The 23,262-nt window shown below is 42.3% G+C and overlaps 1 protein-coding gene across 1 annotated transcript; it reads right to left on the bottom strand.

The window, feature by feature from the left end:
* Positions 1-8,636: 8,636 nt before the first annotated feature.
* Positions 8,637-23,228, bottom strand: nomo (nodal modulator). Its single transcript, XM_068588644.1, has 31 exons — positions 23,043-23,228; positions 22,330-22,419; positions 22,194-22,239; positions 21,940-22,040; positions 21,740-21,846; positions 21,547-21,619; positions 20,750-20,902; positions 20,400-20,537; positions 19,774-19,863; positions 19,545-19,650; positions 19,248-19,398; positions 18,904-19,081; positions 18,497-18,638; positions 18,269-18,400; positions 17,418-17,554; positions 17,246-17,333; positions 17,005-17,068; positions 16,808-16,903; positions 16,478-16,699; positions 14,218-14,300; positions 13,909-14,068; positions 12,767-12,893; positions 12,516-12,629; positions 12,271-12,398; positions 12,024-12,165; positions 11,765-11,848; positions 10,814-10,924; positions 10,627-10,728; positions 10,322-10,441; positions 10,068-10,160; positions 8,637-9,839 (listed from the first exon to the last, which is right to left on the bottom strand). Exons 1-31 carry the CDS (start codon positions 23,196-23,198, stop codon positions 9,708-9,710), a joined length of 3,666 nt encoding a protein of 1,221 aa, XP_068444745.1. The 5' UTR covers positions 23,199-23,228; the 3' UTR covers positions 8,637-9,707.
* Between the last annotated feature and the right edge of the window lie 34 nt (positions 23,229-23,262).

Consider the following 23,262-nt stretch of genomic DNA (forward strand, 5'->3'; position numbering starts at 1 on the left):
TGTTATGCTAGCGTACAGGTAGCGTAGCTAACGAGGAGACTGACGATTGTTGATGAAGGAGCAAAACATATGTTTTTCCAGGAAACCGAAGAAAATGGCCGAGCAAACGTTGCATGACAATGGTTTATGGTTTATGGTTTATTGTTGCAGAGGAAAACATTGAGCGAATGCAACAAGACAGACGTCTTCTTAGACCGACCCGTTGCCTCAGCTGTACTTGTTGAGGATCTAGGATTTTTAAAAGGTGCCGCACAGTTCTTTGAGTCACTACCAAACCAGATTGGATGCATTTCAAAAGCATGAATGTGTATCCATGAAGCATCCCGTGTTGGTTCAACCGCTCCTGCAGAAACAGAGCGACATCCAGCACGTCAGACTGGGCTCCCCGCCTGAACAATCCTAACGGCTTGAGATGCCTGCGCAGTGTTGACATATGCATTTAATACAATCCTCATTTGTTCAGAAACATCAGTATTTCTCGGTGTCTCAAACCGAGAAGGTAATAATAGCAGATTAACTGCGAACTGCGATAGCGCCATCATTGCAACTGAGAAAGGGTTTACAGACGTTTCCTTTTTCTTTTCTCGTAATTACGAGATCAGTATCTCGTAATTACTATAAAAGAGCTCGTAATTACGAGATCAGGATGTCGTAATTACGAGAAAAGGGGCCTAATTACTTTTTTTATCCAGTGAATGCAATGCGCTTCCGAAGTATCTATAATTTTACTCCACTACATTTTAATAAACAAATGTTGTTGCTTATAATTATTACTTGTAGTGACTTCTGTAGAGGCCCAAGTTTTACCAGCAGCTATATCTGTATTCTTTATTAAAATGGTACAGCCCTAGACATTGAGAGACAACCCATTGTGAGTACTTTTACTTTTAAAACTTGAAGTAAATTTAAAAGCAAGTACTTTCTACTTTTACTGAAGTAGGATTGTTGATGTAGTACTTTTACTTTCATTTTCCTGGGTACTTGTACTTTTACTTAAGTACTAAACTTCAGTACTTCCTCCACCACTGCTTTTTTGTGACGAATAATGATTTATTTGTTTTTATCTTAACTTCCAAAGCAGCCAGCTATCTGTGTTCAATGCGGGTGTTTTGGTTTCACGGGTAACCGTGTTCTCTGGTGACGTTTAGTGGAATGCATCCATCTGCTCATATAACTTAGGCGAGGTAAAAGATTGGCGTGGGTAAATAAACAAAGGAGCGCATTTATTTGAACTGAGGATTTCTAAACAGCTGCCGCTGTTTTTCAAGGAAAGCAACTGCTTGCTCAGAATGACATACTTACCTATATAATGTCCATTTCAGAAGTGAAGAAAATATTACACACAACCATAATTGTACCTACAATATAAAAGCAGTAAGCAATTTTTAAAGGTATTGCTACCTGACAGAATAGGCTACTCCACTTAACTACATTTGGTTCATCAGACTAGTTTCACAAGATGACGTTCTGATTGGACTGTCTGAGTGGGCAGCATATTTGTTGAAATACCCGCAAGCAACCATGTCAGCTGAGAGACACGGATGAACACACTTGGCATGTGTTTGAGTTAAACACTGGCTGTACATTGCAAGAGAGAAGAGGGGCTGCTCACAATCTGGCATTTTCTAAATGTCCAGTAAAAAAAAGAAACCTTCCAATTGGCTGGACCTGAGTGTCATGTGGTTGGACCACCTATGCAACACGCCACGAGACTGTATAGAAGGTAAGCCAGAAGTTTTGAAAAGAATAATATTGAACTTACATTCTCCAGGCAGCCACAAACACAACTCCAGTTGCTCTTTGCCGGGATGTGTCAGTAACTTGCTGACACATAAGCAACACTACCTTGAAAAGTGAATGGTGTATCGGAGATGTGTTGCTGTGAATGTACCAGAGTATTTCTGCCCCTTGTAAGAAAAATATATACCTTTTTTTACCAGCAGAAAATCTGACATGCCACAGCTGAAAAGACGTGGCGTAATCACGTGCCTTTACATGCTATACATCCCATAAATATTTCCCTGTGAGCCATGCTAGTAGGCCAGCACGCACATTACAGGACCCGAAGTGCCACTGCAGACGTCACTCATGTTCTTACTTCCACCTGCGCTTTTACTGCTATGATTTGTCAGTTTAATCTTTTATAGGCAAGTTCAGTTCAGGAACTGTAGCAGGTATAATAGCAATAGTTGAACTATTACTTCAATATTATTCATAACAAACACTGTCTTCTGATCGATCCAACCCACCTCATGACACCACTCGGTTATATTCCAACTAGCACAAACACAAGAGTGTGGATAACACACTCCTAACACAAGATCTGTGTCGAGCTGCGATGCAATTTGCTGTGGTTATACAATTGATGAATGTTGGGTCCGGTCTATTATGAGCTGACAATGGAAGCTAGATTAAATTATTAATATCTTTCTTTTTTTCTCTTGACACTTTCAAACCACACAGATGAGACATTTTTTTTCTTCCTTCATCACTTCCTTTACACAACAGTAATATTTCACCTGAGAATCAGTAAAGTGGATTTTTTTTACTACGATCAGATAATTTTAGCTGAATATCAGTTTGTCCAGGCTGCACCCTGAATGTATGGTAATGTTTTTAATAACTACTGGGGAGAAGAGACCCCAAGCAGAAAACCCATTCACTATGTATTGATGTTGTCGGAGTAATCTATTTTATTTTAATCAATAATGAATATCGTATATTAGTTCTGGAGTTTACAGGTCTGAACCCCTTTCTGAAAATATTCTCACCTTAACTAACACTGCCCTCTAGAGGCAAACCATGAAACAATCCAGTCAATTTCCTTCCCGTCAAACTCTATTTATTATTGCAACAGAAAGAATAAACAGATTCTGACCAAATGACAATTACACCCCACCTCTTCATCCTCCCTCCCACGCTAACAAACTAATTAACTCCCACTGAATATAGATTTATTGGAATATTTTTCAACTCAGTAAATAGTCAGCAGCCTTTTTAATCTTTCAGCGAAAGTCAGCCACAACTGAGAGAAGATGAATTAAATACAGAGAAATAATTGGGGTCCATAGTTTTCACAGTGCATTACACAGCTCAGTGGTAAGACAAGGAGCTTATGAAATTACTATTCGGCCTTATCTTTCTAAGTTTAACTCAAGGTCATGACAGACCCTTTGTAGATATTCTAATTCATTTTTCCTTCTGTGGATGTCAGTCTTCTTAAATCGAATGCTGCTAACTTGTCACAAACTTCATCTGATAGAATATCTTTCCTCCAGGGGAGAGAAGTTGAAAAAGAGGGACTGTCCCAGAGAGACGCTGTTGATTGGGTTGTCCAGATGTCACTTTTATAAAGCTTCACTTGGACAAAAGAAGGTGAGAAAAAAGTAGTACAACTTCTACATTGTTAATTCTATCCCGTCCTGCTGTTAGAATTGCAGGAGGGCTGCAGAAAATGTTCAATAAAAAAGGACCAAAGTGGACAGTAGGGATAATTTAAGACAAGTAGTCCTACCGATAGTGTTGCGAGATGTTCAGGGGACGTGTGGACATTTCCACTGAGGTCAAACTGGTTGATTTGCCTGAAGGCCAGGATGTTGACCCCTTCAATGTCACTACTGCCGACCTGAAAGGGAACACGGAGCTCAATGTGCAGATACAACCTTGAGCTCACTCCAAATGTGAAGTGTGAATATAACGCTTCGTACAATTCACTCGGTGTGATAATAACAGAGAATTAAGTGGAATTAAAGGCATTTCCAGCCTTGCCCGAGAGATTAGGAAGCCTGCACTTTTCAGACAAGTTAAAATGATGAACCAAGAGGTTTAAAAGTGCAATGGGATTACCGCTGCTTTTGTTCTGCATAGAGAAAGGACCCATGTGATGAGGCTGCAGATAACTTATAACCACAGCGTTCCCACCATTATATTAACAATTCAATTACAGACCTTTTCATACCGTCCTGTCCAGCTTTCAGTGGAAAAACACTGTATGACATTGAACATGTTGTTACTGGTTGGCCTGGAGGATTAAGAGCGCTATTTAAGTAGAGATTTTAAAAAAAAACTCTCAATAATGTCCATTTAGTAGCTTTTCTGAAGCTTTTGATCATATCATAAAATTCATCAGCAAATTGAGATGCCCAGATGAACTTTGATGCTCAACTTTTCAGCAGTGAGAAGACCTTGAAGTGCTCACAAGAAATATAAGTAAAAGCCCACTATTCCATGCCAATTAGGGAAAATCCATCTCTTGATGAAGATCATCTGATCTGATATAATCATTTGCAGATTAGGTCGCTCCTAAATCAATAGCCAATCAATCAATCAGCCATGGCTCAGTGAAATTGTGGGTTTAATGAGGCTGACAAGTAAGTTTAATGTCTCTATATTTCTTTTCCAGACAGGATATACAAAAGAAGGATACATAAGGACACAAAACTCGTTGTGAACATTGTACAAAAGATTCAAAGCCATTCATCACACAGGTTGAAAGCAAAACCAACACTGATCATTTGTGCCGGGATCTCATAGTCTAATTAAAGACCTTTTTAAAAAGCAATATGAGGATGACACTGACAGCACACAGCAAAGGAGAGACGTTTTTTTTTTCCTTGTATTTTGTGAAAACAAAACAGGTATGAACAGCAGCTTTTCATTGTATCATTTCATATTCACTTTAAACCACATAATCATTGGAAGTAGTAAATGTGAACAAAACACAGCAACCCTAAGATATTGTAAAAGTGTCAACTAAAGTAGTGGAAACACTTTTAAAAGAGGCTGGTGAATACTGAGATGAAATATGTATGGCAGTCAGTTTTGGTCACATTGTACCTTGAAGGTGACACCAGCCAGCGCAAACGCCTTGAAATCTCCCTGGGTTCCCTCCACAGGACTGAGGACAAAACCTTCTTTACTGGCACTGATGTTGTACTGTCGGTCGCTGTGGAGTGGAAACCCAACATTTAAAAATGAAATGATTCTCAGGGACGTTCAGAATATTTCCCCATGATTTCTTACTGGATTTATTGATGTGTTTAAGATGAACATCAGATAAAGCGATATCCTCAGAAAGTGCAGGACATATATACATTAAACAATATGTACAAGATGAAGCTTGTTGTTTGTGGTAATTCAATAAGAAGCATGTCTGTGTGCTCAATCATGGCTACAAGCTGATCATCTCCAGTGTTTGACCACTGAAGAAGAACATCTGTGAAAGCTTCAACAAGCAGGGCCGGTTGAAAACCTCCATGTGGTTTTCACGCCACAGACACACAGATGCAGCGCGTCATGGACTAAACGCTCTCAGCCATGCTCCTGTTATGTGTTTAGCCTCAGGTCCTTTTAAAACAAACTGCACAAACTGGTTGCTCTCTCAGGTACAGATGGTCATTTAATTATCTATTTGGCTGACCTGCACTAACAGGGACTTTTTAACTCTCTGGGCTTGAACAGCAAACTATGTCACTGCCAGGGTTTCAACGAGGCTACACTTCTTTTGGCACCTTGGAATACTAATGTTGTGTTTCCTTTCAGAAAGACAAAACATTTAAGCTCAAGAATTATAGGAAAGCTGTGTCCAGCTCTTTGTGTTGTAAACACTGTAACAGTCCCCCTCTGGTTTTTATCTCTTGTGTAAAGCGCTGGGTTCTCATACCGGTATGCTCCCATCTCATTAGTGCCTACAGTAATGAGTGGAGCAGCAGCTCCTCTTGCAGTGATGGAGATCTCAACACCCTGCAGCTCTGGTGACACCTTGTCGAGAAAGAGCAATCAAGTTTCAAAGTGATCGGAGTTATTTGGGGTTTCAAAAAGATTCAGGTAAAAGACATTTTCCATCGAAAAATGTCGGTGACTCACAGTGACGAAGCGACAAGATGTTGACTGCAACTTCTCGAGCTGCGTTTAATTTAGAAACATCTTATATTTCATTTGTCATTCACCCTCGGGGAAGACCCAGGACACGCTGGAGGGATTGTATCTCCCAGCTGGCCTGGGAACACCTTAGGATGAGCTGGAGAGAGGAAAGCCTGGGTCGGCCTGCTGGGCCCTCTGCCACAGCGACCCGACCCCGGATAAGCGGCTGATAATGAATGGATGGATGGACAAGATCGTGTTATCTCATCATCAAAGTAAACTTCCTTCAGTGCGTGGGCCTGGCAACAATACGAGCTGAGTAAACATACCTCAAAAGATGCTGTGTGTGCAGATAGCTAACAGGCACCACACAGATTGTGTGTATTGAACAACGAGGGAGATGGATGTCACACCAGAAGCGACAGAAACACTGGTTGAATAATTGAGCGTCCTGAAAGCTGGTGCTAAATATCATTTATGATCGGAAGCTGCTAATTACTAATGGATTTCCACACAGTCCTCAGAGAGTCATGGGTATTCTGAATATAAATATGAATAGGATGGAGGAATCGGTTCATACACAATGCCCCGTGCTGGACACCTGGATCACTTGCACTGAAAACAAGATGAGCTGAACAGACACCCAACTACGCTTTACACCGCACATGGCGTGGACGTCACTGGGACGCTGTGTTTGCTGTCGCCAGGCGATTTCAACCATCGCAACCTCAAGAGTGTCCTCCCGAAATACCATCAACACGTAAACCTTCCAACAAATTGCAATGTTGTAGCAGTGCATAATGTATGATACAATGAGCAATACTATTATCAGATTTTATCGTAGCAATACTAATATCATATTATCATATTTTTGTGCAATACTGTTATATCTTTTATATCTTGTCCCTTATTTTATGTATATATTTTTTTACGTTAGTTTATTGTAATTCTGTGTTAGGGGGACCGAACAAAATAAGCTTTTCATTGTATAGATATAGAATAACGTTTGTTATTTGTGCATATGACAGTAAAACCATCTTGAATCTTAAACGTTGGATGTTGTCTGGTCAATCTCCACATGATGGCAGTATTGTAACTTCATTCCCTTTTTATTTACTGATATTCATTTGCTAAAAGATGACACCACATTGTCACGTGCAGTGCTACAAGTATGATGAACTTTGTTTCTCTCCCAAATGTCCAATAACCTCAAACCAGTTAACCCAGTCAAGACACACAGTCTGGTTTCAGGAAGAAGTCTTTGAAATAGTTTGTCTTGGGTATTTTGTATCTATCTTATCATTTTATTGAATCATTTATTAGATTGTATATACACTGAATGAGGGAGAAACCGGAGAACCCCGGAGTGATCCCTTACATGTCGCCACATTAGACAACACACCAAATGAGAAATGCTCAGGATCCGGGAATCGAACCCTCGCCTTCTTGGTGTGAGGTCACACTGCTGACCACTGAAGTGGCGCTGAGAGCTCAAGGCCCGCTCCAATCCAGGTTAACCTGCTGCTTCGCTGGTCTCTGACCCTCTATGATGGACAAGAATAGTGGAGGAGACGACAACCTGGACGTGGGGCCTCAAGCACTTTATTGCAATTATTTTTCATTTTCTTGAATCAGTTATGTAACCTTCCTCCTGTGTTAGCTTTCTGTTACCATCTCTTGTGTTAACAGGCTGGTTTCCTACTTGGACAACTTCAGTAGTCAACGACTGTATGTCAGACTAATACTATTGAAATAAACAATGGACGCCGACTCAACCCGCCTCGTGACCTCCAAGTCGGTGACACCAGCACATTTATTGGTGGTACAAACGACTGATGATATTTTAGCACCCTAACGCCAGACAATGGAAGCTAGTCAGAAAATTCTGTATTCGAATTATTTTTTGCAGTCAACACTTTGAAACCCCACATACATTTTTAAGCCATTGGGCTAAAGAGGAAGTTCCTCCTCAGAGATTCACCCACCACACCACTGGCCCCACACCACCAACAGTCACACACACACAACACAGTCACACGACAGTCTCACACAGACACACAATACAGTCACACACAGTCTCACAACAAAGTCTCACAATACGGTTTCATACACAACACAGTCAGTCTCACAACATAATCCCACACCAGTCTCACACACAACAGTCTCACACAGTCACACAACAAAGTCTCACAGTCTCACACTAGAGGAGAAACCATAAAACAGTCAAGTCAATTTCCTTCCAGTCAAACTTTATTAATTTTCTCAACAACTTGTTTTCATACAGATTCTGACCAAATGACAATTACACCCCACCTTTTCATCCTCCCACCCAAACCAAACTCCCACTAAATATAGATTTATTGGAATATTTCTTAACTCAGTGGCCTTTTCATCAAAAGTCAGCCACAACTGAGAGAAGATAAATTAAATACAGAGAAATAATTGGGGTCCATAGTTTTCACAGGGCATCACACAGCTCAGTGGGAAGACAAGGAGCTTATGAAATGACTATTCGGCCTTATCTTTCTAAAGTCATGACAGACCCTTTGTAGATATTCTAATTTAGTTTTACTTGTATGGATGTCAGTCTTCTTAAATCTAATGCTGCTAACTTGTCACAAACTTCATCTGATAGAATATCTTAAAATAAACACTTCTGAAGGATATTCCTTAGCATAGAAACTAAGTTATCATTCACTTCTGATTAAACATGTTAATAAATTAATCAACTGGTATCTCCTATCCCCCCCACCCCCTCTCTCCGCCCCCCTCCCCACAACAACAAAAAACTAAATTTCTTCTCACACAGTATTTAAACCAAACTCAAACTTTCCAGCATCCTATCAACCCCCAGTTGTTTAAGTTGAAACTGACAGGAAGTCAATCTTGCGTCACACTTAACAGCTTATAAAGTACCATCAGGAGTACATTGCAGTAACTCATTGGTGTCATATGACATGTTCGACACTGACAAAGCATTTTTTAGCTTGTCAACAACGTTGGCTGTCTTTCAGTCATATTGTTCCCACGTTTGTGATGGCATTCAAGCGTCAATTCAGTTTACTATCAAATCTACTGGGTCAAAAAGATTTGGAGTTTGTGAAATGAAGTTTAAAAAGAAATATAATATTCATTACAAATTTATATTTACAAATTACTCATGCGACCGTTAATACAAAACAAATATTTCTGATCATTTCACAAGTTCAAAATGTTATTGATCCTCATTTGATTTCACAGTAATCATTTTAATTGAACTTTATATTTTAAATATCCAATACTAGAAATTATGATTGAATCTTTCACAAATTCTGACAAATTATTTTTCTCTATTTTTTCAATTGACCCAAACGCTGGTGAGACACATGATCATCCCCGGTGCCTCACAGTGCTGATTTATGTTAGAACTGATATCAAAAGCATTCAAGTGCTTTTAAAACACAAGCAAAAGACTTTTGTTGACTTAGATAAATTACAAAGGTATAAAAATGGCTCATATTCTATCACAAATATTAACAATTTTCTGAAACAATGACAGTTCTGGAGTTCTAAAAAAAAACAAACAGAAGAAAGCAACCTGTAAAATGTCAGCTCAGTCCAGTGAATCTGATCAGCTGATGAGGTGGTGGTAATGCGCGTCGAGTGGTTCGTGTTGGGCTTCACTCTGAAATCACATCTCAGTGCACTAAACAGCTCACGAGCAACCGCTCCAAACATTAAGAGTTTTATTTAGTGAATCTACTCAAGGAGCTAACCTCGCAGTGATCAGTGAGGTGGTCACCATGGCTGCAAGTGTACTATTTAATGTCCAAAGATGTGGTCTGAGGTGAGCCGTGGTTGTGTCCTCATGTACGTCTGGCCTTCGGTCTCTTAGCCTGGCGTTTGGCTTCATCCAGAGCAGCGTTGTCCCCGCTGACCTGGGCCATGCTCCTCACTCCCTGGATGCGGTTCACCAGCTGTAAGAGGAGGGGGATCACCTGCAAAACAGAAATATCAAGAAACTCTCCGAAAAGGGATTTTGTGAAATAGCACAGATTATAAAAATCAGGCATTCTTCTTGGTGTCATTACAAATTGTAGGCCTGGGTATGATGCAGCTAAATTCCAGTGTGATTTATTGCAACTAAATCCATTCAGAAAATCAACGGTCGATCAGGAAATGATCTTCAAACACATTGTCTGCAGCAGATGGAGGTGATCGTGTACCTTCTCGTGGTTGTATGCTGCCAACAGGAGCAGCAGAGTGAGGGGCAGAGCTATGTAGGATCCCTGGGCAACATCCTGGTCAGGCACTTTACGCTGTGAGAAAGCACACACATTGACACACAACCTGAGATGAGACAATGATGAAAGAAATATGTCTGCAATTTAGCGTTAAAAACAAAATAATATCCTTGAACAAAAAAAACTCATTGAAATATTCGTCCGGTTAAACCGCGGGCTAGAAAGAAGCATCTTACAGAGGGGTTGAAGGTGAGTGTGATGTGCTTGTGGTAGCCGTTGGAGGTGAATGTGACTTGTGGCAGAGTGAAGTCAAACTGGGAGCGCGACAGCGTGGAGTACAGCATCAGCACATAGCTCTGGAGAAGAGAGAGGAAGGCAACTTTAGATGCACGGTCTATAAAAGAAGCGAAATATACAATTGGATCAACATTAAGGAGAAGTAATGTGGACGAGACAATCTGACTTTAAGTTTTAGGACTGAGAAACAATTTTCAGTAGTTTGGGCTTACAACATTGTTTTTTAATAAGGAGAGCAGCATACCTCTCCATCTCTGTCCAAGGGAGGGAAGTTGAAGAAGAGGGACTGTCCCAGAGAGACGCTGTTGATTGGGTTGTCCAGATTGTCACTTTTGTAAAGCTTCACCTGGACAAAAGAAGGTGAGGAAAAAGTTTAATAAAAAAAAGGACCAAAGTGGACAGTAGGGATAATTTAAGACAAGTAGTCCTACCGATAGTGTTGCGAGATGTTCAGGGGACGTGTGGACATTTCCACTGAGGTCAAACTGGTTGATTTGCCTGAAGGCCAGGATGTTGACCCCTTCAATGTCACTACTGCCGACCTGAAAGGGAACACGGAGCTCAATGTGCAGATACAACGTTGAAGCTCACTCCAAATGTGAAGTGTGAATATAACGCTTCGTACAATTCACTCGCTGTGATAATAACAGAGAATTAAGTGGAATTAAAGGCATTTCCAGCCTTGCCCGAGAGATTAGGAAGCCTGCACTTTTCAGACAAGTTAAAATGATGAACCAAGAGGTTTAAAAGTGCAATGGGATTACCGCTGCTTTTGTTCTGCATAGAGAAAGGACCCATATGATGAGGCTGCAGATAACTTATAACCACAGCGTTCCCACCATTATATTAACAATTCAATTACAGACCTTTTCATACCGTCCTGTCCAGCTTTCAGTGGAAAAACACTGTATGACATTGAACATGTTGTTACTGGTTGGCCTGGAGGATTAAGAGCGCTATTTAAGTAGAGGTAAAAAAAACCTTTCAAAAAATGTCCGATTAGTAGCTTTTGATCATATCTCATGAAATTCATCAGCAAATTGAGATGCCCAGATGAACATTGGTGCTCAACTTTTCAGCAGTGAGAAGACCTTGAAGTTAAAATCTACTATTCCATGGCAATTAGACAAAATCCACCTCTTGATGAAGATCATCTGATATAATAAGCTCCAGGTCAGCTACTATATGGAGCTTCTGTTGGGGTTGTAACAATAAACAGAGTATTTCAACTGTTCTACTCTCTTGAAAATGAATACATAAATAAAATAATTGCTGCAGTGATGACTTGATGAGAGCTGTAAAATCCTGTCTGTTAATATTACAACCAGTCATATAAACCCGACATGTGGAACAAGTGAACCTGTAAGAACTTTGCTTCTTACCTCCACAGCTCTGTGTTGTGGTAAGGCCCTCTCTATGTGGTCGTTGCCTTCCGGTCGCAGCTGAATTAGATATTTGCAACTGGGCTGCAAGGAAACAATATTTTCATTAGGCCATATGAAGTGTAGGGTAAAAAGGCGGATACGGTACAGTAAAAGTGGAGCGTTTTAGCCAATCAATATGCTCTCTATGAACGGGTCTGTTATGCCGGCTAAAGTGCTGCTTCAACTTTGACCTTTAACCCTGTCCTGGTACACTCACCAACAGACCCCTGAGTCTGAAGCGACCCTCCTCATCGGTGACGGTGTCCTCGCTGTACAGGCTGCACTCTCCCTGCCCCAACGCCTCCACCGCCACGTCCCTCTCTGGGTCCCCACTCAGAGACTGCACTGCTCCGTAGCAGCTGGGGCACACAGTGAAAGACCATGACATCGATCAGACTTACGGTCTGTGGACATTTTTAAGCGATAGATCCCTTAAAACAGCATCAAAGTAAACATGTGTTTACCTGTAAGCAGTCTTGATGCCAGTTATGTCAATACTGAGGTTTTGACCTTCCTCCACTGTTATCATCTGAGACACCGGCTCAAAGCGAAACTCCTTCATCATGGGTTTAAAGTAATACTGACCAGGGCTCTGAGGGCAGAAAAGCAGTTATTTTAATAAATGGGAAGCATAACATATACACATTAGGTAGAACATCCCAACACCACAGAAATGAAATAATTCATTATTTAATTGTTGGATCCGTACCAGGTTATTAAAAGTGAGCAGGCCGGTGTCCTGAGTCAACAGATTGGAGCGAAACTGTCCTCCACTGAGAGACAGGAGGACGCCTGATAGGGGAAGACCATCCTCTGTTTTAATCTAAAGCATTGAGGGAAAGAGAGGCAGAGAAAGGGTTTTAGATCTCATGTGTGTCAACTAAAGTAGTGCTTAGGTAGAAGAGGCTTGTGAATACTGAGATGAAATATGTATGGCAGTCAGTTTTGGTCACATTGTACCTTGAAGGTGACACCAGCCAGCGCAAACGCCTTGAAATCTCCCTGGGTTCCCTCCACAGGACTGAGGACAAAACCTTCTTTACTGGCACTGATGTTGTACTGTCGGTCGCTGTGGAGTGGACCCACGCTGAGGGAAGGGGAGGGGCCAAACAGAGGTTAGGACAGCATGTCTGCAGGATGCATACTGTATCATACTCATAATACCACAATAAACTCACAAAACATCCAAGAAAATATTCTTACGCGTAAAGTAAGCATTAAAATCTTTGACCTTCCAAATTCAAGTTTCTCTCTTACAACAAACCAAGGCAGGCTTGATTGCCTTGTTAAAGCATCGTAAAACACAATTCTTGGTTTGTCTTTTAACAATCAGCAACTCTGGTTTGGTAAAAAAAAATCCTTAAGTAAGAAGTGGAAATATCCCAATTCTCTAGGAATTTAACTATTAGATGATTTCTCAATGGAATTATGCTCAATTAAAGATCCTCAGAAAGTGCAGGACATATATACATTAAACAATATGTACAAGATGAAGCTTGTTGTTTGTGGTAATTCAATAACAAGCATGTCTGTGTGCTCAATCATGGCTACAAGCTGATCATCTCCAGTGTTTGACCACTGAAGAAGAACATCTGTGAAAGCTTCAACAAGCAGGGCCAGTTGAAAACCTCAGTGTGGTTTTCACGCCACAGACACACAGATGCAGCGCTTCATGGACTAAACGCTCTCAGCCATGCTCCTGTTATGTGTTTAGCCTCAGGTCCTTTTAAAACAAACTGCACAAACTGGTTGCTCTCTCAGGTACAGATGGTCATTTAATTATCTATTTGGCTGACCTGCACTAACAGGGACTTTTTAACTCTCTGGGCTTGAACAGCAAACTATGTCACTGCCAGGGTTTCAACGAGGCTCCACACACCGCAGTTGATGCTACACTTCTTTTGGCACCTTTGAATATTAATGTCTTGTTAAGCACAAACTTCAAGCAGAACCCTAATATATGGACTCAGTTTCCTTTCAGAAAGACAAAACATTTAGGCTCAAGAATTATAGGAAAGCTGTGTCCAGCTCTTTGTGTTGTAAACACTGTAACAGTCCCCCTCTGGTTTTTATCTCTTGTGTAAAGCGCTGGGTTCTCATACCGGTATGCTCCCATCTCATTAGTGCCTACAGTAATGAGTGGAGCAGCAGCTCCTCTTTCAGTGATGGAGATCTCAACACCCTGCAGCTCTGGTGACACCTTGCCCTCCAGGAAGAGACCCGCACGCCCTGCGATGTCCACCAGCCGACCTGGACACGACTCTGTCGAGAGAAAAACTACTTTTTTAGTTCACAGAGTTCAAACATTAGTTATCTGTTCCAATTCCATGCAACCCATACAGATGGAACCACAGCAAGTTTGTTAAGACTACAGAATGTGTGTGTGTGTGCGCGCGTGTGTGTGCGTTTACCTCCAGTGATAGTGGCCTCTACCTCAGGAGGGTAGAAGAGCAGTTCCTTCGATGAGGGCGTCACTGTGATCTTCTCTCCCGCCCTGTGCAGTGATACAGTCTGATTACCTAATTGCATCATCACATGAGTTCAAGACGAAGCAAGACTCCCCAACATGATGCTATTATTACTAATAATGAGGTTACAAAGTGTTAGGAGTTCCATCTCATTCCTTCCCGACTATGAGTGGCAGTAAACAAAGTGGGTATGACTCCACTCTGTCCACACAGGTCGAGATCTCCTTTCTGGTGGTGAGCCCACAGCTGGCGTCTGGATATTCTGGCCTTGAGCCATCTTGGAGCGTACAGTACGGTTGGTCTTAATTAGCTGCTGTGATCATAGTTTGAGGTTCTGATCGCTTACCAAGGTCAGCCACACTCCCTACTTGAATTACTTGTCTACACTGTAATTTAGGCGAGTAGGCGGGCAGGTAAACATCTGTTGGAGGTTCAGATTTGCGTCCTGACTGAATTACTGTTCCTGCAGCCCCGCCTTTTGATGTTCTTCCCTCATCTGCTTTTTTTGGAGCAGCTCTGCTCAGCACATCCAGTTCACATGCCTCCGGTGGACAAGTGTATTGCCTCACTGGTCCTCTTTCCTAATGAGGCACTGGAGGACAAATCCCGCTGTCCCGGGCCACAGTGTTAGTGTGTTGAGATACTGTGGCCTGAATGACTCCAATTTGAAATTCCCTCTCTGGTTTTCCCTCGCCCATTGCGCAATGATGCAGCCATAGCATAAAACAAGAGTTTTATTGACGGGATCTACACGACAGCTTGTCATTTCTGTCTCTACGTGGTCGCGTGTAAACACTTCTCCTCTCTGTATCGCGCACGGCGTTGTTCCAATTTGTTGCAATTTTTTTTCTTTTTTTGTGGTCTGACGGGGCAATTTGGTTAAATTGAAAGTTATTGTTATTGTCCATTATTCTGTTATTTTTAAAAGCACAGATGTCACAAAATTATGTTATTTAGAGAAAAAGTAATGCTTTTGATGTTTGTGTCATTGTCGGTGTCGTCGAGGCCCGCCGCCCCCTAAAGCTGTAAACCTAGCAAAGACACTGCATAGCATAGTCTATAGCTGATGACTGCAGGCAAATCCTTGAGTTCAGTGCTCAAGAAAATGTGGTACATGGGGTCTTGGAAGGAGCCCTCAGAGAGGACAAGCACATCAATGTCCTCTGCAGCATGTACTTGGGGCTGAGGCCTTTTCCCTCTATCAAGGACACACATGTGCTCATTAAGACAGACAATACCTCAGCTGTTTCACATGAACCATCAAGAAGGGATCAAGTCACTGAAGTCCCTTAGAGCTCAAGAGGCTCATCCACAATTAGCATCCCTGAGGGCGATGCATCTCCCAGGCAAAGCAAACTCAGCGCCAGATGCCTCTCTGGGGAATTGAGAAGTGCAGTGGATTTGGCAGACCCAAGTGGACATATTCACTTCAGAGTGTCCAATTTATAGTGGTTCTCCTTGGTGGACACCAGTGTCTCACTTGGGATGGATACTGTTGCCAATGCCTGGCCAAGTGGTTTCGTCTATGCATTCCCTTAGAGTGAGATTGTAATGTTACAGGATCCTCTTAGTGGACCCCAGGAGGCCATCAGGGATGTGGTTAAGGAAGATTTGCATCAGTCGTTCAGTCTTTTCAAGTCAGAGTATGGTCATTGAGAGGGACAAGTCACTCCTAACTGACCTTGAACCATAATTTGTGAGACCTCGCATAGTGCAAGAGTTCCTTCCACAAGAATAGTGTATAGATACTATACTCTTTTTTTTGGGCTACATTTTTTTCACGATGAAGGGACAGGTGTCAGGCAAAGTCACAGGCTCTTTGCAGGATATCTTTTAGAAGCTGGCCAGGCTGTTTCAATTTTATTGGTTGTGGCAGCTACATCTGTAAGCCATGGACACGTCGATGTAAGGTTACGTGGTACACGTTACTTGGTGAATTGGTATCGGAGAAATCTACTACACAAACCTGATGGAACCCAGAAACAAACACATTCATGTGTTTAAGAACATTGTGGTATCATTTAAGAGAGACATTTTGTGGAAAAACTGAAACAAAAACTGCTCATTCCACTGAGCAATGCTGTAAGACATTGAGCACTTAGTAGGAAGCAAGAGGCCCGTTTCCTTTGACACGATTGCCATCCCCCCTTGTCCATGTAGTGAAGACCAAGAAGAATAAACAAAAAAAAGCAGTACAACTGACCTGGCCCAGTAAGAGAACTCGTAGTGGAAGGGGCCGGCCAGTTCATCAGCCTTCTCTTGGATTGGAGGGCTATCGTCTCTGGCACCGCTGTCCTCTTCAGCAGCGCGGCGCTCTCGTTCCTGGCGGCGCAGTTGAATCTCTTGCAGTTGCTGTTCCTGCCTCTGCTCCTCCAGACTCCGCAGGGGACCCAGCACCAGCGCCGGCTCACTCTCAATAGATGATCTGAGCGAGGGAGGAAACAAAAAACACGAGCTGGACATTTGCAGGAGGATGACCAGCAGCTGATACCAGCACACAGCATACTGCAGCGTAACCATGTTGAGTCATTACTTGATAGTAACTGTGACATCTAGGATCTTGTCGGTGGTGATGAGCCCAGTCATGTGATGCCGCACTGCGGTGAGTGTCAGGATACTGGGGGCCGAGCTGTTGGACACAGGTTAACAATTGGCACTTAGTGGAACTGCAGAGAGTGGAAACCCCTTTTTTAACCCAGACAGAAATGGAAACAACATCTCAATACTTACGTATCGTAGGTGTAGAAGTCCTGCTCAAACTGGTGGCAGGAGCGAGGGGTGACTTTGTAAACACCTGGACAAGCAGATTTTAGTTGGTTAATTACTTTGCTCAAGTTTTGTAGGTAAGCCTGACACTGTACTCTAAGTGGGACACAAGGGGACACTTGATGCACTGATATTGTTTTGGTCTTGATATGCTAACTCATGCTATGTTTAGCGCATGAGAGGTCAGGACAATGACCGTCCTCACCAGGTTTGGAAAGGCAGAAGCGGTTGACTCCCTTAGAGAGGTTGTATACGCCAACGTTCTCAGGTTTGCTGCCATCTTGGAAGAACTCCTGTACAGTAAAAAAACATTCAGTTACAATCAGAAGAACAATTGTGACAACTAACACAAGGCAAACTAGGTACTGCTTACTCACCAAAGTAATGGCATGGGACAGAGAGCAGCGCAAGATGTAGCCAATCTGTCTGAACTCCACCCCCAAAACGTCAGAGTCCAGCACCTCCACTTCCATAGACTTATGCTTCCAGCACCACTCCTCGTGAGGAATACTCACTGACGAGAGAAAGCACAAGAGGAAACAACAAATAATTAACAAACAGACGCAGAGTCACATAACAGATGTGCATGTTTGTTAAAAAGGATTAACTCTGTCACAGCAGCCGAGGAGGAAAACCCTCTGAAGCCGTGATCACTTCAGGTCGAGGCTTATCTTATAATTATCATTATAACAAGATTTTGTTGTTATCTCATCATCAAAAGTAAACTTCCTTAAGTGTGTGGGTCTGGTAACAATAAGAGCTGAGTAAACATTCCTTAAAAGATGCTGTGTGTGCAGATAGCTAACAGGCACCACACAGATTGTGTGTATTGAACAACGGGTGAGATGGATGTCACACCAGAAGCGACAGAAACACTGGTTGAATAATTGAGCGTCCTGAAAGCTGGTGCTAAATATCATTCATGATCAGAAGCTGCTAATTACTAATGGATTTCCACCCAATCCTCAAAGAGTCATAAGTATTCTGAATAGAAAATGAATAGGATGGAGGAATCAGTTCATAAACAATGGTCAGTTTCATTTCTCTGAGTTAAAACTTGGATGCTGACTTTGCATTTGTTCTCTCCTTAAATATTGAACTCCTCACAACCACCAGTTTCCAATTCTTAATTGTGTTTAAACCCCTGAGTTGTTGCAAGGAATGATATCATAATTACTATTAGTGCAATTATTAAAGATGGGAAGTGTTATTGGTAGTGAGTCCTGACCTTTGTATTTCCCTGGTAAAACATCATCAAAGGAGAAGCTGAGGATGTCACTGCTGCCAGACAAAGCCACCATCTTCCTCTCTCCCTGGCGACTCACTGGCTGCAGGGTTACCGACAGGTCATCACAGGATGCTGGAGGTCAACAAGAATGTAATATTTTACGGGTTGAAGACATATTTCAGACCATTACTATTATAGAAACAAATTAAGTACAAATTATCAGGTCACCTAAACAGTAGACCTTTCCAGAGACAGAAGCCATGAATTGGGTGAAAAGTAGGTCTGTGAGGGGCCGGTCCACAAGGGAGACCTCCAGGGCCTGAGGCTGCAGAGCGAGGCCCGCCTTTACATCCGACTCGGGGAGCGTTACCTGAATACAGTGAAATACAACCAAAGCTACCTTGTTAAAAGCAAACAGACAAAAATCAGCAATCTGAAAATCAAGAGCTGACGGGCTGCTACTTGTTCATTAAATTAGTAAATGAAACTGTGGGCTTATCAAAAGTCATTTTGAAAATATATTCTCATCAAATTAGTGAATTAGAATTTCAGACTGACAACCTAAAAACTTTAGGCCACAGCTCACGGCTGTCGCCAGCACAGAGGCATCACAAACTAAATGCTGCCAGTCTTACATGGACACTGTAGTCTCCAGGTTTGGCCTGGAAGCAGAAGGCCCCCTGAGGGTCGGAGTCGATGGTCCTGCTGGAGGCCTTGTCCTGGCCTGGGTGTGTCAGAGAGACCTTGTAGCGGCCCTGCTGCTTCATGCCCTCAGGCAAGCGGCTGATGGAGATCTGGCCACACACACTGAACCTGTGCGGGACCAACAAAAGAGTTTAGATCAAGCTAATTAGCAATGTGGCTACATGAAAAAAAAACAAGCTGAGCGCACTGAGGCTGATGTGTTCTAATTAATTTAAAAGCATTTATAATGTAAGAATTTGATTTATTTGTGAAAATGTCTTCAGGCCAGACGTACCCAGCTGTGATGATGTCAGGAAGTTGGGGTGTGTTGGGGGCGATCTTCACTGTGATTGACTCAAAGAGCATGAGCTCCTTGCTGACCCGAATGGTGTATGTACCGGCCGTCATGTTCTCCAACCGGAAAGAACCGTCTTCCTTGCTGATGACTGAAGACCAAACAGCAAAGTGTGTTTACATATGAAACAATGAATACACACAATTAATGTATTACATTTTTATTCAAATCAGCATTTCCTCAAAATAGTTAGATATTTTTGTTGCTTTAAAGCATGGAGTCTTCTAGTATGGCTACCTTTGATCTGGTTGTTGATGGACACTGTGGCATCGGGGACACCCTCCCCATCCAAACTGTTGAGAACTCGGCCTGTCACAGAGAAGCCCATGACGCGGAAGATGGGCTGCGTGAAAAGCAGAAGAAAAAGCATTACGTAACAAAAAGCAGTACCGTGGATAAAATGTGTTTACATGATGTGTGTTTTAATAAACTAAAACTAGTATTGGGACATAATTGTATTCTTTACCTCCAGTTTCAAACTGTTGTGTTCCACATTGAAATTCATCCTAGAAGGAGCTACGTCAAACGTGATCCTTTCTCCCCGGTAGAAGGGCACCTGAAGGGAAGGAGTTCACAAAAGTAGAATTGTTGGCAGAAATAATCCATTCACAAGAAATATTAAATCTAACTGCTTGTACATTGTCCTGCAATACCCACTTAATTTCCTTGCATTCAGTGATTATCGTACGATATGGTAGTTTTTAGTGGTAGTGGCCGAGTTTACCATGACTGTACTCGATTACAGCATGACGTACAGTCAACATGCTTATTATGCCAAAAGCCAATCTCTGTGATGTCGGCTTTTCAGCATGAGACCAATTTGTTACAATCTAAATATTTTAGAATTTGTCCCAGCCAATCTGTTTTAAATATTCCTGAGAGTAGTGGAACAAGAGGGAACAGCCACAGTGAGCAGTTGGATAAAAAGCTGCATCCAACAAACTGCACAGCTCCAACTTCTCTGCAAGAAAATTCAGTTAAAAGTTCCCGCACAGGTCACCAAATCAACCAGGAGTGGAATCTTAAGCATGACAGCTTTAACTGAGATTAGAAATGGTGATAGCCTTCTTCTGCTTTTTGCACAAAGCTTACCACGGTGTAGTCTCCGCTGGCCAGTGAGGGGAAGACGAAGGTCCCATCTTCCCTAGATAAAGCGCTGCACAGGTAGACCAGGGAGCTGTCCCCAGAATCTGCCCCCTCCACTGGAGACGTGTTACAGCCCCCAATGACCTGAACACACATGGATAAATATGAAGCAATACATTAGTTTTGGGTTTATAATTCATACAAAATTCCATGATATTCCAGGAATAAACTACATCTAAAATGGAAGTATACCGACTTCCAGCAAATAATGCAGAATAGGTGAGACTAACCGAAAGAAATCATTATCCAGTTTGGCTCCTCACTGTTTCCAAAAACATTAAATAACGTTGGTTTACCTCTTTCTTGACTGTGGCCGAGTACAGCAGGAAGGTGACCTCTTTCATGGGCTCCCCATCACTGCGGACTTCCCCCGAGACATCGTAGCCTCCGACAACCAGATGTTCAACAGCCGGGGCGTTGGCATTGGACACGAGCACTGAGGTGGTGCTCTGAAGGAAGACGGAAAAGGTCACCATGGAAGTTAACGGGAGGACGGGAATAATGTCCCTGTTAGGAGCAGTGAGATTACTGCTGAAGATCATTAGTTATAAACCTGCTGAACATCATGCATGTCAGCAATACTGTGTATTCAGTTATTATTCTGAACAAAAATATGGATTTTTTTTTTCTTTCTATAGTGCGTGTCTGTTCTAAGGTCTCTCTTCTCAATAACAAACATAACAATCTGTTCGAGAATGTGGGTAATATTTTGGTAGAAATGACAGATGGTAAAGAAAAATGTGACCATGAGGAAAATGTCTTGCAAAGTAATTTGATCAACGAGCAGTCTAAATGTTAAACGTGCCACCTCCCGGAAATTATCCCCAGTGTTGCCCTAAAAAAAAGACAAAAACATCTCTACGTGCCAAGAGTAAAGAAGATACCGAAGTTTAAAATGTTAGGTTTGCAGGAAGGTTTGCTAGCATACGACTCCACAGCTCCACCACATATTTGGACTTCCTATCTCCAGTAAGGGACACAGCAAACAGAAAAAAACACAGACTAAATGCAAATGTTCCTTAAAAAAGTCATGGACGATATCACGTAAGATACATTCATTTTCTAGACCGTCTAGTGAAGTGAGGGTACCAACCTGCTCCAGAGTCCAGGACGGATGGGCAGCTGTGATGTCATAATTTCCAGGGAGTACTTTTAAAAAGGTATACCTGTTTTAGGAAGACCAAAGAAGGAAAGCCATTGAAACAGCAAACAATTTTAGAGACATACGCTTACTACAGAATAACACGTGTAGAGCCAGAACAAAAAGAAAGGTGAGAGCCACTTACTTTCCTCCAGGCTGCGAGAGGACACTCTGAAGTCTCTCCTCTGTTCCTGCTCGGGTGAGTTTGACTTCTACACCAGCTGGACCCAGAAGATGGCCTTTACTCAGAACCTGAGGAGAGAGAGAGAGATTTATGACATCAGCGAGGTTGTTCAAGGCTACACATTTCCATTATTGAGGCATGAAATCTTTCAAGATTCTCACCGCTCCAGAGACTGAAAAGCCAGTGAAAACAAAGTTGATGTCTTCTTCTTTTGTACAGATGTCACTCACTCCATCCACATGGAGGTCAACGCTGGTCGGCTCTGGTGAGAGAAAAAATATATATAAATCACAGATCAAAAGATGAAGCAAGAACATAGACAGTGCAAACAACCTTGTCGCATTTGGTAACAGCTGTTGTGGTAAATTGTGGGGGTGCAGCATGTACTTGGGGCTGAGCCATACTATAATCTTACCAAAGCTCCACCCGAAAGGTGGCTCAATCTTCAAAACAAAGTCTCCCTGTGTATAAGAGACACAGTCGAAAGATTACAATCATTAGTCGGAGAAAACAAAAAGAGTTGAAAATTCTCAACGGGGTGAATCTCATACCTTGTCATAGAGAGGGATCATGAAGTAGCCATTTATTGGAGCACAATCCGTTTGATATTTCAAGGAACCTTGTTTGGTGTACAGTTTGATCTGATGGTGAAAGAAGACATAAACTGATCATTACATTGTTCCGAGCACTAAACCGTAGCTGATGTGGATACAGCCTCTGTTGCTTTTACGCTAATACTACGCCGAGTAATTAGTATCAGCTGTCATTCACAAACGCAGCAGTCTATCTGGGATTTAGTTAATGTCACTAATTATCCAAATGGCTAATCCGATGGAACCTGTGAATGAGCAGGGATTAGGACTGTTGGCGAGTATTTAACGTACTCCTCTCAAACACACGAGGTTAAGGTACAAGAGTGAACAGCGTTCAACACAAACAAGGTACAACAACGTTAATATAATGTAAAATGACAGAGTTTCAGTCGACCGTGACCGCGCAGAGAAAACACCCGCAGCAGCAAACTAGCACATAGCTACATTGACGTGCAACTAACGCCTCATACATTGTGCCAATGTGTGTTTGCCAGCAAGAGAAACACGACATCGAGATAAAGTAGACTGTTGCTGTGGTCGTTTCATTCAAACTACCATTCAACAAAATCTCCAGCCTCCGCCTAACCTTCAGCTCACTACGAGGAACCAGCGCGCTAACTGCTAGCTAGCTAGCTAGCCGCGAGCCAGTCGGAGGGGGGTTGCGCTCTCACCTCGATCAGGGAGTAATTGATCTCAACGTCGGATTTCACGAACCCGCCGCATGCCACCACTATGTCATCCGAGGATACGGTCAAGAACTGGGAATAGGTGATGCAGAATAACACCCAAAGGGCTCCCACGTCCGCCCGGATCGTAATTCTCAACATTTTTAGCTGACTGATCTCTCGATGAGCCGAGCAACAGCACGCTGTCTCCGGTTCCGTACCAGCT

Source organism: Clinocottus analis, unplaced genomic scaffold, assembly GCF_023055335.1.
Source record: "Clinocottus analis isolate CAN_PGR_092001 unplaced genomic scaffold, fCliAna1.0.p SCAF_22, whole genome shotgun sequence".
Lineage (NCBI taxonomy): Eukaryota > Metazoa > Chordata > Actinopteri > Perciformes > Cottidae > Clinocottus > Clinocottus analis.

Coding starts and splice junctions, on each gene's coding strand:
- nomo (XM_068588644.1), bottom strand. CDS start 23,198: ATGTTGAGAATTACGATCCGGGCGGACGTGGGAGCCCTTTGGGTGTTA. Junction 16,700..16,807: donor GATGTCACAGTTACTATCAA/GTAATGACTCAA, acceptor TCCCTCGCTCAG/ATCATCTATTGAGAGTGAGC. Junction 14,069..14,217: donor AGAGGCCACTATCACTGGAG/GTAAACGCACAC, acceptor TTCTCTCGACAG/AGTCGTGTCCAGGTCGGCTG.